General features: G+C 66.1%; 1 protein-coding gene across 6 annotated transcripts in view; it reads left to right on the top strand.

The window, feature by feature from the left end:
- Nucleotides 1–13,652, top strand: part of GRAMD4 (GRAM domain containing 4) — a 77,197-nt gene extending 63,545 nt beyond the window's left edge. For all 6 annotated transcript variants that reach the window (XM_030855598.2, XM_070046379.1, XM_030855602.2 and 3 more), the window contains 14 exons: nt 301–433; nt 789–814; nt 1,402–1,493; nt 2,808–2,899; nt 4,352–4,400; nt 5,460–5,531; nt 5,914–5,957; nt 6,033–6,142; nt 6,876–7,030; nt 8,616–8,760; nt 9,521–9,614; nt 10,343–10,427; nt 11,270–11,338; nt 11,564–13,652. In XM_030855598.2, coding sequence (XP_030711458.1) covers nt 301–433; nt 789–814; nt 1,402–1,493; nt 2,808–2,899; nt 4,352–4,400; nt 5,460–5,531; nt 5,914–5,957; nt 6,033–6,142; nt 6,876–7,030; nt 8,616–8,760; nt 9,521–9,614; nt 10,343–10,427; nt 11,270–11,338; nt 11,564–11,668 — 1,271 coding nt within the window. In that variant the 3' untranslated portion in view covers nt 11,669–13,652. The remainder of the gene's footprint in view (nt 1–300; nt 434–788; nt 815–1,401; nt 1,494–2,807; nt 2,900–4,351; nt 4,401–5,459; nt 5,532–5,913; nt 5,958–6,032; nt 6,143–6,875; nt 7,031–8,615; nt 8,761–9,520; nt 9,615–10,342; nt 10,428–11,269; nt 11,339–11,563) is intronic.
- Nucleotides 13,653–14,487: the final 835 nt, after the last annotated feature.

Genomic DNA, 14,487 nt, shown 5'->3' with positions numbered 1-14,487 from the left:
CAATGCAGCACCGGTGGTGGGCTGAGAGCCCGCCTGGACGGCACACGGGGACAGCCTCCAACAAGCCGGGGTCGGTGTGAGGAACACGGGGACCCCCGGGGTCTGCATTGGTTGGTTTGCACCTCGTGGTGAAGTGGATCGGGCTCTGTTCTCAGGGCACCCGGCCCCTCACAGTTCTGGCGTGGATGTGCCCTCGCCAGCCCGGCCGGGAGCCCCACCTGCCAGTGCCCGCGCCTCTGCCGCTCTGTAAGGCCCCTCTCGGCCTGCTGCCCTCACCCGGAACCCCACCCCGTCCTGCAGACCGACGGAGCCAGGGGCTGTGCCCCCGTGTCCAGAAGTGGTTCTATGAGAAATTCGGGGAGTACGTGGAGGACTTCCGGTTCCAGCCCGAGGAGAGCACGGTGGAGACGGAGGAGCCCCTCAGCGCCCGGAGGTGGGGCCCAGGTGGAGGTCGGGGTGGAGGGGCAGCTGTCCCGGCAGGACAGGACTCCTCGGGGCCGACAAGCAAAGCCCGGGAGGTTTCGCGGGGGCGGCCGCACGGCCGTGCCCCCCAGTCAGTGGTCGTACTGGTGCTTTGCGACAGACGCCACGCGGGGACGGTGGCGACGCCGAGAGTGCCTGCAGGCCGGGCCGGGCCCTCAGACTCGGGTGGGGGTGGCGTGGGTGGGAGACAAGGAAGCCTCCCCCCATGGGTCACCCGTGCTCCCCGAGGGCCCGCAGGGAGCTGCGGGGTCAGGACGCGGCTGCGGCCGAGTGGGTGCTGGCGCTCATCTCTTCCCCCCTCTTAGGTTGACCGAGAACATGAGGAGGCTCAGTAAGTACCCGGCGTGGACTCAGTAAGTACCCGCTCGTCGCTGTGGCTGTGTGAGCCGCTGGGGCCGGGGCTGCCCGGGCGGTGACTGCGGTCTTGCACTGAACTGGACTTGCTTCCGGAAGCACGCTTTTCAGGAGTTCCCAGCCCAGCCTTCTTCCTAAGGCTGTGGGAAGTATGTCCCAGGCTCACCCCGTCTGTCTGTCCGCCCCTGGCCCGTGGCCAGAAGCCGAGTTTCCCTCCAGGCCTGGGAGCCCCAGCGAAACGCGGTGCAGGGCCCGGGGTGTGCGGACTAAATCCCCGTTCCCCGCCTGCGGGCATGGGCCAGGGCAGACGGGCATGGGCCAGGGCAGACGGGCAGACAGACGTCTCCCTGCGGGGATGGGGCATGGGCCGCAGCCAGGGAGTGGCCGCGGGAGCGCTGGCCTGGGGTCAGGCGCGCCGGGAGCCCGCGACGGTTGGGGTTTGCTTTGCTCCTTTTGGTTCCCTCCCCCTCCCCGCACCGCCAGCTGGTGCAGCAGCCGGACTGCCAGGTGTGTCCGAGGGCCGGGCTAGCGCTGGCCTGACCGCATGGTCCGTTCTGTCCCCAGAGCGCGGTGCCAAGCCTGTCACCAGCTTTGTGAAGAACCTCTCTGCCTTATCCGACTGGTACTCCGTCTACACGTCTGCCATCGCCTTCACCGTGAGCGCTCCCCGCGGGTGGGTGGTGGGGTGTGCACCCTCCCTGAGGTTTCCTGAGGGACCCACCCATCCCTGCCGTGTGGGACAGCTCCCGGCTTCGGTGTTTCCGTCTGTAAAGTGGGCTGCAGGGCAGTTGTAAGGACTGGATGAGGGTGTTGTAGGGTGCAGCCTGGGGCTGGCAGTGGGGCTCCCCGCCTGCCCGGAATCCCCGTAGCAGCGTTCTTGGGAGAGGGCCTCGTGCCAAGCTTATGGCCGACTTTCCCAAGTGGGATGGGGAAGGGCCGGGGGGGCGGTCTGTCTGCTTGTGCAGAAACCAGCCGTCCCTCCCATCAGGCACCGGCGCCTGGGGGAGGCTTCTGGCGGGCGCACAGTGGCCTAGGGGCCAAGCAGGCCACCAGGCCTGGGGAAGGTAGGCGGCGTTGGGCCAGCGTCACGGGGTGCTTTGGGGAAGACAGGCCCAGTCGCAGTCTGAGTTGTCCTGTGGTGGCTGCTCCCAGCCCTGCCCGGGGAGACCCAGCTGTCCAGCGGGAGGAGGATGGACAGGGAGAGCCACAGCCCCCAAAGGCCCCATCTCTGCAGAGGCCCCCATAGGTGGCCTCCACCTGAGAGGGTCCTGAGGGCCGCCCTGAAGCCCCAGGGGCCTCCCGTCCACCAGGGAGGTGGGTGTTGTGCACATGCAGAGGACAGGCCGTGGTGGCCAGGGGCCAGCCCCCCTCACCCTGGAGGTCTCCTCCGGCCACCCTCACACGCACTCTGCTCCCTGGGGCCTCAGCTGCTTTGGGTCCCAGGTCCCTAGTTCCGCCCGTGTGTTACGGCTGAGCTCACCCTGCCCGCCGTTCAGACCACCTGCCAGGCCTCCTCCTGAACCCACTGCATCCGTCCCCTACCCTCTCTGAGTGCCGGCGCTGTGACCAGCACCCTGCCTGCCCTGTGGCGCGGGGTAGACTGTCAGCAGTGCTGGGTACGCGGATGCCTCCGGCTCTGCCAGGTGGGCCCGCAGTGGCGGTGGGCCAGGACCTCTCTGTAGGGTCAGCCCTCCTCCTGTGATCCTGGGCCACGTCCAGGACGCTCCTTCCGGGCATGACCGCTCCCAGCCCACCCAGAGCAGTGTTTCCGTCTCCCCTCCTCCCTGAGCGGGTTTGTCTACGCTGCGTGCCCTGGTCCTCGGGACCGCGGAGGGCCGCTGGGGCCTGGTCTCCCTGTCTGCGAGTGCGGCCTGCCCGGCTGGGGGAGAGAGGGGTCTGGTCTGTCCTGACCCACGCGGGCAGGTCGCCTAACCGTCTCCCTCCCGACCCGTTTCTCTCCAAACCCGCAGGTGTACATGAATGCCGTGTGGCATGGCTGGGCCATCCCCATGTTCTTATTTCTAGCAATTTTGAGGTTATCCCTCAATTACCTCATAGCCAGGTAGGTGCGCCGGTGTGCTGCGTGTGCGCGGCTGTGCCGTCTTCCTGCGTTACACGCACGGCAGGGCACGTGCCGAGCCGGCTCTGTGTCACGTGCTGGCGTTTTGGGAGGTTGTCCTCTAATAGTCCCCGAGCCCCCAGGAGGATGGTTTGCTGCAGCGGGCAGGGTGATCCCCAAACCCCAGCAGCTCTGTCCAGCAGGCTGCCAGCGGGTGCCGGCTTTGGGGCCACTCCGGCCCCTCCTCCGGTCGTGCTGCTTTTGGGCAGGAAAGTCCCCCCTCCACACACACCTCAACAGTGACATCCCAGTGGGCGGAGGCGGGGTTGACGGAGCTGCAGCGGCTCTGTGCCCTGGGAGGTCCCCACTGGTCGGGGTGCAGGTGCCAGAGAGGCGCTGGGACTCAGCAACCCCAGAGTCCAGGGCCACGTGGTGTCTTCCCTGCGCCCTCTCCAAGCACCCGCTTTCCATCTCGAGGCTGGGGGCAGGCGGCCCTATTGGAAGCCAGCACGCTGGGGTGGGAACCCCACGTCCCCGGGCCCTCCCGGGTCTGTGTGGACCTGAGGTCGCCCCACAGAGTGAACCCCAGCTCCACGTCGGGCCTAAGAGGGGGCCCTGCCTTCTGTATTTTCACTGAGCCGTTCAAAAGTTCACTTTACACTGTTTCTCTAGGTGCTTCTCTGCGGTTGCCTAACTTGGTTCATTTGAAAATGTTTCTCGTAGAAAACTTTTAAGCGCTTATGAAAGGGTTCTCTGTGCCCAGACTAGACGTGGTTCACTAAAGTTGTTGCCGTTGCCACCCCCTTGGCTGGCTTGGAGAGGCCCGCCACCTCCGGGGGCTGTAAATGTGCCCGCCCCGAGGAGGCCCTGGGGGGGTCTGTGGGGTGGCCTGGGCCATCTCCCCTGGGGGGGGATCTGCGGGGTGGCCTGGGCCATCTCCCCTGGGGGGGTCTGTGGGGTGGCCTGGGTCATCTCCCCTGGGGGGGGATCTGTGGGGTGGCCTGGGCCATCTCCCCTGGGGGGGAGATCTGTGGGGTGGCCTGGGCCATCTCCCCTCTGGAGGGATCTGTGGGGTGGCCTGGGCCATCTCCCCTGGGGAGGGATCTGTGGGGTGGCCTGGGCCATCTCCCCTGGGGAGGGATCTGTGGGGTGGCCTGGGCCATCTCCCCTGGGGGGATCTGTGGGGTGGCCTGGGCCATCTCCCCTGGGGGGGATCTGTGGGGTGGCCTGGGCCATCGCCCCTGGGGGTGTCTGTGGGGTGGCCTGGGCCATCTCCCCTCCGGAGCCTAGGAGGGGGTCCTGCTGGTCTCGGCAGATGGCTCCTGTCCCAGTGGCCAAAATTTCTGGGGGCGGCTCCTCGTTGGGAGCACAGGCCTGGGGACTTGGCGTCACCCCTCTGCGGCCACCGCCTGCAGACGGTGCTGTTGTAAAGGCGTGCTGTCTCCTGTTTGCCAGGGGCTGGAGGATACAGTGGAGCATCGTGCCTGAAGTGTCCGAAGTGGTGGTGAGTCGTGGGAGGGGCTCCGTCGCCTGGGGGCCAGGCTCTGCCTGCCAGTGCTGTGCGGGGGCCGCGGGTCCCCCTGCCAGGCGGGGAGAGGTCGGGGAGGAGGCCAGCCGCCCCCCCCGGAGCCGCGTGGCCGCACCCTGACCCTCACCAGCTGATGCCCGAGCGCCCTTCACGGGCCTGGGCTCGGCTGCGTGGGAGGCAGGTTGGCCTGGCCGGGCCTGGCCTGACCTGACCCTCCTCAGCTGGGACGTGATGTGGAGGGGAGGTAGCGAGGGGGCCCCTGTAGCCGCTCGCAGCCTCCCGTGGAGGGAGGTGGACGGTGGACGGGCTGGACCAGTTTTTACTGGTGTCCTTCACGCCTGTTTGTTTACGCTCTGGCTGCTTTGGGGCCGCAGAGGCACACGTGCTTAGCACCTGGCCCTTTACAGAAAGTTTGCCCACCACTCTACGGGGGACTCTGGCCCGTGAGGCTGAACCACCGGGCACAGGCAGGAGGGAGGCCGTGGTGCATGCGTGGGCTTCATCAGGCGTTTGAGCACTTACCATGTGCGTGGAGCACACAGTAGGGGTGCAGGATGTGGTGGTGTCTGCAGGGGCCCCTTTAGACAGGGGTCAGGGAGGGTGTCTCTGGGGAGGCAGGCCCGTGCCCTTTGGCCCTGGTACCTGGAGGTCTTAGGGAGGTTCTTGCTGAATGAATTCAGACAAGCAGGACGAAGTCGGCCCCCTGCTGGGACCTCAGTTCTCCCGCCTGTAAAGTGCGGGTGGGTGCGGGCTCTGTGGTCTCAGATGCGCCTCTGAAGGTGATCTGTTCAAGCAGCCCTGCCCACCTGGGGGGCTGCCTACCACCCTCTCAGGCACCAGACGGGTGTCATCTAGCACAGCTGCCCGTGCTGCCCCCTCGGGCTGGGCCCCCCAGGGATGTCCGTCCCTCTGACTGTGTCGGGGCAGCAGAGACCTGGTCCCTGCCTGGGCTGGGAGGCCTCCTTGCTGTTTTTGTCAGTAATTTCTCTGAACTGATAAATTTCAGTGGAAATTCTCTTTCCCCTTTGACTGAAGGAGCCTCCAAAGGAAGACCTGACCGTGTCTGAGAAGTTCCAGCTTGTGCTGGACGTCGCCCAGAAAGCGCAGGTACCGCTGCCGGGCTCCAGGTGGGGGGACCCCAGCTACCCATCCCTCCAGACCTGGCTCATCTGGGAGCTGACACCCGAGACAACCCGGCTGGTGGGGAGGGCCCTCTTGGCTTGGTCTCACGCCGGCGCCCCAGTTGGCGGAGGCCCTCCTGACCAGTGCCAGGCGAGCTCCTGGGAGGGTGCGGGCCTGGGTCCCTCATCTCGAGCGGTGCCTTAACCCGTGATTCGGACCGGACCGTCACCCGGTCCTCGGCCTGGGAGCGGCTGGGCAGGACCACGGGCTCCGTGGTGCTGGCTGTGGTCTCCCGGGTGCTGGGCGTCTCCAGCATTGCCCTGTGGCCCCAGGGGTGTGTCGTGACCGCAGCTGCTTCCTCACACAGAACCTCTTTGGCAAGATGGCTGACATCTTGGAAAAGATCAAGAAGTAAGTCGTCAGCCCCTGGCCGGCCGCGCCTAGACTGCGCCCGCCACCTGGCTGAACCTCCCCTCTCCTCTCCAGCCTGTTCATGTGGGTGCAGCCTGAGATCACCCAGAAGCTGTACATCGCGCTGTGGGCCGCCTTCCTCGCCTCCTGCTTCTTCCCCTACCGCCTGGTGGGGTTGGCCGTGGGTAAGGAGCCTGCCGACGGTCAGCGCGACATGCCGTCTGATCAGCACCGTGAGCTCTGTCCACGGTGCGTGGGTTGGGGGCGGGCAGGGAGCACCCGGCCTGAGCTGGAGTGTTGGCTGTGGCAGTCACACAGTTCGGGGGCCTCATGGTCTGGGCACTGTGCCCACCTGCCCTTCGGCCCCCAGCGTGCAGGTGGGTCCTCGGTCTCTCGCCCCCTCCCCGCCCCCCTCGCCAGGAAAACCAGGGCAGGCAAGTGAGGCCGTGGGGGGAATGACAAACGCCAACGCAAGTGCAGCGTGCTCCGGGCTGTCTGTCTCGTTTCTCTGGGGACCTGGACCAACGCAGGTGCCCTGACCAGGAGGCGGGAGCCCCTGGCCGTCACTGCCGGCTCACCTGGTCAGGCGCGGGCAGGCTGGGGACGGGTCCCCCGCAGTCCTGCTCACGTCCCCTTTGGAGGATGGTGGCTCGTGGTTTTGTTCGGTTGGTCGGTTTTAGGGACAGGTTAGTGTTTGGCCTGAGCGACCTCTGGGTTGGAGGTAACAACACACACACAGAAGTGGCTTCCCTTTCAGCTGGGGTCACTTCCCTGCCCTGTGTAACCACCCCAGGACCATCGGCCCACACGTGGGTCCCGGGAAGCCCTCCACGGAGCGCCCGGCGGGACGGGGACCACTGCGGCCACAGGGGCAGGGCCGCAGGATCCTGGAGAAATGGGACCTTATTCTGCCCCCAGGACTCTACGCCGGAATCAAGCTTTTTGTCATTGATTTTATCTTCAAACGCTGCCCGAGGCTGAGAGCCAAGTATGACACTCCCTACATCATCTGGAAGAGCCTCCCTACGGACCCCCAGCTCAAGGAGCGCTCCAGCACTGCCGTGTCACGCAGGGTAGGCCCCGCAGCGGCCGGGAGATGCGCCGGCCACACTCTGCTGTCCCTCACTTCCGACTTGCGGGGAGGCTGGTGTCTCTGATTTTCGGGGCCCTTGAAACAGACAATTTAAGACAACTGTGGGGGTGGATTCGCTGTGACCGGCTCTGCTGTCCCGAAGGTCCAGGGCGGGCACCCTGGGGCCGGCCAGCCCTGGGCAGGGGACAGCTGCTGGGGGAGGCTGTGCAGCGCTTGGAGGCTGGTCGGGGGGCCCCTACCCACCTAGACTGGTTGGGCCCCGCCAGGCGAGGCCGGCCCCCAGGCCAAGGGCAGGAGGGTACAGGGCGTTGGCCGTGACTGCTGAGACCCTGGGAGCCTTGGGAGCAGGGAGCCCTGGGAGTGACTGCTCTCTGGGTGGGTGCCGGGTCCCTGCTGTTCCCGGCAAGGGCACAGCAAGGCCGAGATGGGCACATTTTGTGCTCACGGGCTGGGACTAGGTGGAAGGCTGTGTGGGCATTAGGCACCCTGTCCAGAGCCAGGACGAGGAAGGCAATCTGGCCTTGGTGCTCTTTCTGGGGTCTCAGACTAGTGGGGAGGTTCTGGGCTCAGCAGGACTCCCACGGAGGTGTAGGAAGGCTTCCTGGAGGTGGTGACGTTGGATTTCAGAGTCTCGTGTATGAGTGTCCTCTGAAGAAAGGGTGTCTGGGAACTGATGCTTTTGTCCGTGGAAGGGAAGCTCTGGGTCAAGTGTGGGTCAGGCTTCCTGGGTTCTAGGACAACAGAGCTTGTTGGGGCCACAGACTCGCAAGCCAGGTGTGCAGCCGGGCAGGCAGTAGCAGCCTGCACCTGGGGAGCCGGTGGGTGGGCTCTGGTCATGCAGACGGAGGTGGACCCAAGGGCTGAGGCCCAAGAGCAGGCAGCCTGGCTCCCTGAGTGTCACAGACTCAAGAGGCTGGGGGTGGGCTTTCCGGGGTGGAGGGCGACCCCACCAGGGCGTCCCGCGGCCGTGTGTCTGCGCGTGCTGCTTGCTCAGCTGGTGTTTACCGCCTCGTGTCACGAGGACCCACCTTTCCTTCCGTGGCCACACGTGTGTGTGGTCCCGTCCGGCCAGCTGTCGGGACACGACAAGGTACGGTGTCCGTGTGGTACCCGCACCCCCACGCCGTGCCCTGATGCTGCGCGTTGCTATGGTCTGACTCCATTTGACTTGCCAACCTTGCTCTCGGTGGCCTGTCCTGCGGCCGGTCCCGGTGTCCGCAGCGCGGGCGTGAGCGCTTGACGGTTCCGCACTGACCGCACGTGCTGGGTCGGGCTCGGCACAGTGCCTGGGGCGTGGCGTCGCGGGGAGAGGGTCTGCCCGCCGCAGCCGGGCTGCCTCTGCCCAGGGGGGGGCTCGTGGGCGAGGAGGACGCGACCCCACGTCTGGGTGGGCCTGCCTCTCGGCTTGTCTGTCCGCGTGTGCGCAGGCGGGGCCTGGGCGGGGCGGGGCGAGGCTGCGTGCGTGCGTGCGTGCGTGCGTCCCCACGCGGCCCCGTCCCTTTCCGGCCCGCCCACCCCCCACCCCGGCTGGCGGGGCTGACGGGGACGTCGTGTGCCCTCGGCAGCCGCAGACGGCCTCCTCGCGGAGCTACGTGTCCAGCGCGCCCGCCGGCCTGAGCAAGGACGAGGACGCCAGCCGCGTCCACGGCGCCAAGAAGAGCAATTTCCATGAAATCTTTAACTTGACAGAAAACGAGCGTCCGCTGGCGGGTACGTGTGTACTGAGCCCGTGGCCAGGCCAGGCGGGGTCGCCCGCCCCAGAGCTGGGGGACCCGACGGGGGCCGAGGGAGGGCCGGCCGCCCGCCGCCTCCTTCCCGGGCGTCCTGGGCGGGTGGGTCGGAGGGGCCGAGCGCGTCTGCAGCGGGTGGCTTGACAGCGGAAAGGCAGGCCGGCCGGCCCCGAAGCGGAGCCGCAGAGCGCCACGCGTGCAGGGGCTTCCCGGTCCCGCCCTGGCCAGCCCGTCCCTTGCTGTGGCCTCCTAGAAAGCTGGGTGGTGACAGGTGACGCGGGAGCCCAGGGCCCTGCTCGGCCTCGCCCGAAACTCCTGCGCTGCCCGGCTCTCCGTGCGGCGGGTCGGGGGCCCTTAAACGGTTTGGCCTGTGTCGTGTGTGATACCAACTGCAGAAAGAGAACTTTGGAGAATTTAAGTTTTGATCTTCTCCTGAGCTCCTTTTCTGCTGACCCAGACCGTGAACCTTGAGAGTCATGGCCGTAGTTTGATTTATTTAAATTGTGCTTTTCCTTTAAAAATAAAAAAACAACAAAATCTCTGCCCATTGACGTGGGAGGGGAAACATCTGCTTTCCAGAGGCTCTCAGAGGCCAGCTTCCTCCCACTGTGGGTTTCATCTGGTGGTGGAGGGTGAACGTCAGCACATCCTTGAAAAGCCAGTGCTTGAGGGTTCCGACGTCAAGCCAGAGGGCGGGTATTTCCAGTAGGAAAGGTCACGGCCGCTTTTGTCCCCGTCAGTGTGTGAGAGCGGCTGGCGGTGCTGCTTGATAAACAGAGACCGCAAGATGCCCACCGACTACATCAGGAACGGGGTCCTGTACGTGACGGAGAAGTGAGTGAGCCTGTCGGCGGGCGCCGGGATTAGAGGGGGCGCCTCGCGGGCCCCGCGGTCCAGGGCGGCCCAGCCGTGGGGGCCCCTAGCCCTGCTGAGACCCCAACTCCTGCTGGCTCCCGGCCCCCTGGGGGGGGAGGTGCTGCCTCTGAGCCGGACGCAGCCGGGGCCGCAGGCCGTCATTTCCCCAGGCCCCGGGATGCCCTGGTCTGGGTGCTCAATGTCGTGTGGCGGGAACCATGCGGTTCCCCCAGCCAGGGCCGTGGCCCCAGGGCGGCAGCAGGGTTCTTGTTACCCTCCTTCTGGGGTGTAGCAGCCCAGCTACTACAGGGGTGGGAGGGGGCGGAGCAGGTGCAGGGTGGGGTCTGTTCTTAGCCCTGGGGTCCCTCGGCACCTTGCCCCCACTCTCAGCTAAGGACCACCTGTTCGTCTCTGCCCCCTCGAGGGCTGGAGGACTGGCCGAGGAGACCGACACACAGGTCTCTTGTTGGGCGCCCCGGGGATGCTCACGTCATGGGAACGTGAGTCGGGTTCAGTGTAGAGCAGTGGGGTTTGAACCTGAGAAGCGGAGAGACTCGGTAAGAATGAAATGGGTTGTAAGAGGCCGGCGCGTCGCGGCAGGTGAGGGGCCCTGTGTCTGGCTGTGGCTGCACCGCCGGGCACGGTCCCCTCTGGCTCACCTGCTGGGCTGTGCTCTGTCCACCCCTGCCCCCTGCCGCCGCCGGTAGTTACCTGTGCTTCGAAAGCTCCAAGTCCGGCTTTTCCAAGAGGAACAAAGTCATCAAGCTGGTGGACATCACGGACATCCAGAAGGTGGGTGTGGCCCCTGCTCGCCCTCACCCCCAACCTCAAGAGCGGAGGAGCGGCGGGGTCGCGAAGCCGGCGGCCGAGTTGGGAGCGGGGTGTGATTAGAACAAAACGAGGGGTGCTGTCTGGACTGTCGGGCAGGTGTCGTTTCTCCCCGCGGCAGGGCCCCGCTTCTAGGCGGTGTCTGTGCGGAGCCCCGCGGCTCGTCGGGGGGGTATCCACGTGCCGCGGGCTGTGCGCTCTCTTCTGCCGGGTGGACCGGCGTCTGGTGTCCTCGCACGGATGGTGTGTGTGGGGGTGGGGTGGGCAGTGAGCTGGGCCCCGGCAGCCGTCTGCCCCTTGGCCCTGAGACGTTCCCCCGGGGCAGGCTGTCCCGTCTCCGGCACTCCCCAGCACTTTCCCTCGTGTCATGTGGAGCAGGTACAGGTGTGCGCAGAGCCTGACACACACACCTGGCGGGGGGGGCCAGGTCCACCCACGCCCCTTCTGGGCCTCCTGGGTGGGCCCCCAGGGGTCCGCTGGGCAGCGTCTCCTTTCCTCTGAGGGTGTGTCAGGAGCACCCCTGTGGCTGTGGTGGGTCCCTCCCTCCCAGAGACGTGTGTGGTCGGAGGAGCAAGATTGGGCTGGGGGACCTGCTCCCCCCACGTGGTGCTCCTTGGGGGGCCCCGGTGAGGCTGGGCGGGTGTGTCAGCAGGTCTAGTGTTCCGCTCACACCGTCAGTCCTCGTCCTCTGCTGGCTGGGGAGGCCCAGGCCCGTCTGGGGCTCCGTGGATTGCACCCTGGGGTGTGGGGAGGGTGGCCCCGTCTCCAGGGGGGCCCGTGGTGACAGGCACGCCGTTGGCTTTCAGTACAAGGTCCTCTCCGTCCTCCCGGGGTCGGGCATGGGGATTGCCGTGTCCACGCCATCAACACAGAAAGTAAGTACTGGGCGGGGGCCGGGGAGGCTGCGGCGGCGGGGGGGCCGGGCGTGGCTCTGAGCGCAGGTCGGCCAGGCTTTCGGCCGGGCAGAGGGGCCTGGGAAGCCCCCTCCCTGCCTGGGCAGGAGGCTGCCGCCCAGCGCAGGTGCTGGGCGGGGGCGGCGGCGGCTCCGTGTGGACCTGGCCACGCGTGGACACACCGCCGGTGCTTCCCCTCCCCGCCAGCCGCTGGTGTTCGGCGCCATGGTGCACAGAGACGAGGCGTTCGAGACCATCTTCAGCCAGTACATGAAGATCACGGCGGCGGCGGCATCGGGCGGTGACAGCTAGTGTGGGCTCGCCGTGACGTCGCTGGGAGTTTTTCTTTTTTTAACAATTCGGTAGTGGAGAAAAATTGGACATCCTCGTGATCTTTTGCAATAACCCCCCCGCCCCCGATCTGTGGTTTCTGTTGTGTTGACCCTGCGTTCTACAGACCCCTTCGCTTAGGGGTCGGGACTCTCGAGGGCGCGTCTTGTGGACGCGAGGCCACCGGGAAGGATGACACGCAGGACACACCGCCAAGCACAGCTGCGCCTTCTCTGTCCCCGCCGGGCGGAGACCGGCGCGGCCACACCCCGGCTCTCGGAGGCCAGCAGCTCTGCCACACCAAAGCCATACGAGGAGCACACGGGGCCCTCCCCGGGGTGAAGGACGCCGGCGACAGGCGACGTGGGGGCCCCTGGCCAGCGCCATGAACGGGCCCGTCCTTTAGGGAGACCCCCGTGCACGTCCTGGGAGCGCGGTGCTGACCAGCTGGCCGGGGGCCCGAGATCAGCTCCTCAGGAGGAGGCAGAGTGCCGTGCGGTGCAAAGGCCCAGGAGGACGGCCGCTTCGGGGGTGCTCCGAGCCCCGGGGCTGCCCCCGCCTCCAGGCTGCTGTGCCGGGGTGGGAGTGGACAGAGTGCCTCAGGCCCGAGGGGGCCCAGGCTGGCAGAGGGCCTGCCCACGGGGGCTGTGCGGGGACGCTGGGGAGGTCAGCCGGCTTCAGGGAGTGACCGCGAGCAGAGCCCAGAGGTCGGGGTCCGCAGCCCTAGTGCCTGCACACACTCGGCGGGGAGGGGGGAGAGCCCTCACTCTCGGGGAGGTCAGAGCGCGCGTCTCGCAGGCCCGGTGTCCCATTGGGACTGACTGGCCAAAGGCCTCGGGGACGGACACGCGCAGGAGACGGCGGGGCCACCCCTGCTCGGTACACTCCCGACACGGGCACCTCCGGCCCCTCAGCTTGTCCTGAGTCCTCTGGGTGTCACGGAGATCGTTGTTTTTTGAAGAAACAGAAGATTATATTTTTTACAGAGAGCAAGCTGTTTTTCTTATTTTTGTATCGTTTTTCAGACGTAATTTTTACCTTTGCTCCCCATTTGCTGGTTGGGCGGGCGATTCAGTGGTGTCACTCCTGTCACCCCTTGGTGGGGGGACCCCGCGGAGTGCACTCGGGAGCCACGCCCACCAGCCAGACAAGCACACGCCCCGGCCCAGTCGTGAGGTCCCGGGGCCCTGCGGTGGCCGCCCAGCTCCTGGTCTCCCTGGCGTCGGTGTCTTGTGACCTTTCAGAGACGAAGGCAGAGCCTGCCCGAGACCTGGGCTTTGCTCCACAGTTGGTGCAGGTGGATCGGGTTCTGGGGGGGCTGTGGGTTCACACCCAGTGGGGGACCCCCTCTGTGCCCGGGGCAAGGCAGGGTGGGCCCTGAACTGGCCCAGGGTGACTGCGGGGCGCCACCTGTGGGTGCTGCTCAAGCCCCACTCCCCGGGGCTGCTGTGGGCTCGACACGTGGGACTCTGTCCCCATGCACTGTGGGTGTGTCCCTGCGTGGAATGGACTTGCCTCCTTCAGAGTGGCGTGGTTTGGTTTGAGTCCCTTCTGAGGAGCAAGGGAGATGAAAACTGACCACGTGCGGGGTGGCCGTCCCCAGCTGCACAGTGGCCCACGGCAGGTCCCTCTCTGGAAGCCCAGGGCCCCTGCCGGGAAGAGCACGGGCCTGTGTGGGCTCCCTGTCGGGGAGAGCCTGGAGTTTTATTGAGTTGTGTAAATTTGGGCAGGTGTTTAATTTCTGCGACTAATCACTGAACTAGAATGAATGTTAAATTTTTTATGTCTGGAGCTCAGTCTATTTTGGGTCTGTAAATACTCATTACCAGTGTAACTTTTGTTCAACAAAAGGATTGTACTGTATGAAGAACTGATAAAAAAAATGCCCCGTAACATTTTTTTAAAGAAAAAGTCTTGTATAAATTATAAATTTTTATTTAAATAAACCTGTAATGCTTTGTGCTAAGGTCGGGGGGCTGTTTTCCTGGCAGGGTCCCCGCGCACCATGGGCACCTGGAGTGGGACAGGCTGGCACCACGGGCCCCTTGCGGTGGCCCAGGGCCCCTGTGGCCACTAGCACTAGAGGGCAGTGGGGATTTCAGCACCAAGGCCGAGGAGTGAGGTGGGCACCCAGGGAGTGGGCTGGGGGCGGGGGAAGCTGTGGACATTGGGAGGAGGGAGGCAGGGGCCCAGCTTCCAGAAGAAGGAAGCCAAGGATGGGTGGTGGCCAGTGGGGGAGGAGCGCCCAGGGGCTGGCACGTGCCACGGGGGCGGGGGGGCTCAGGGATGGGGCCGAAGCAGCACTTGAAGTTTGGGGTACAGGTCCTGGCCCCGCCCAGAGGCGCCTCCCCTCGGGGGCCCTGGGCATCCCTGGGGCCAGCTGCTGCTTGCAGCCCTCCCCGAGGTCTGAGGCTGAGGGGGCCCTGGGCAGAGGGGTCCCTAGTAGCGCATGTGGCTCAGCTGGTCCAGCTGCTAGCACTGGACCCAGAGGGATGCAGGAACCTGCCTGGCTTCTGAGACCCCCCAAGGTCGCACGCTGACCTGTGCTGGGGACGCCCAAGGGCCCCCTGCACCCTGAGCCCCCCGGGAGGCAGAGGCCTGCCCAGGTCCCTCAGGGAGTGGCCAGAGCTGGATGGAAACCAGGTCCAGTGGGCCAGCTCCGCGGTGAGGGGGGCGGCCTTGGATACCACATCCGTCTACCTATCCCTTCATTCATCCATCCATCCATCCACCTGTCCATCCGTCCACTTCCGGCGCTGTCCTAGGTGCTGGACACAGCAGTGACGGGACAGCGGTCCCTG

Source organism: Globicephala melas, chromosome 10, assembly GCF_963455315.2.
Source record: "Globicephala melas chromosome 10, mGloMel1.2, whole genome shotgun sequence".
Classification (NCBI taxonomy): Eukaryota; Metazoa; Chordata; class Mammalia; order Artiodactyla; family Delphinidae; genus Globicephala; species Globicephala melas.
The sequence above is the reverse complement of the archived record's forward strand: the minus strand, read 5'-3'. Positions and strand labels throughout refer to the sequence as shown.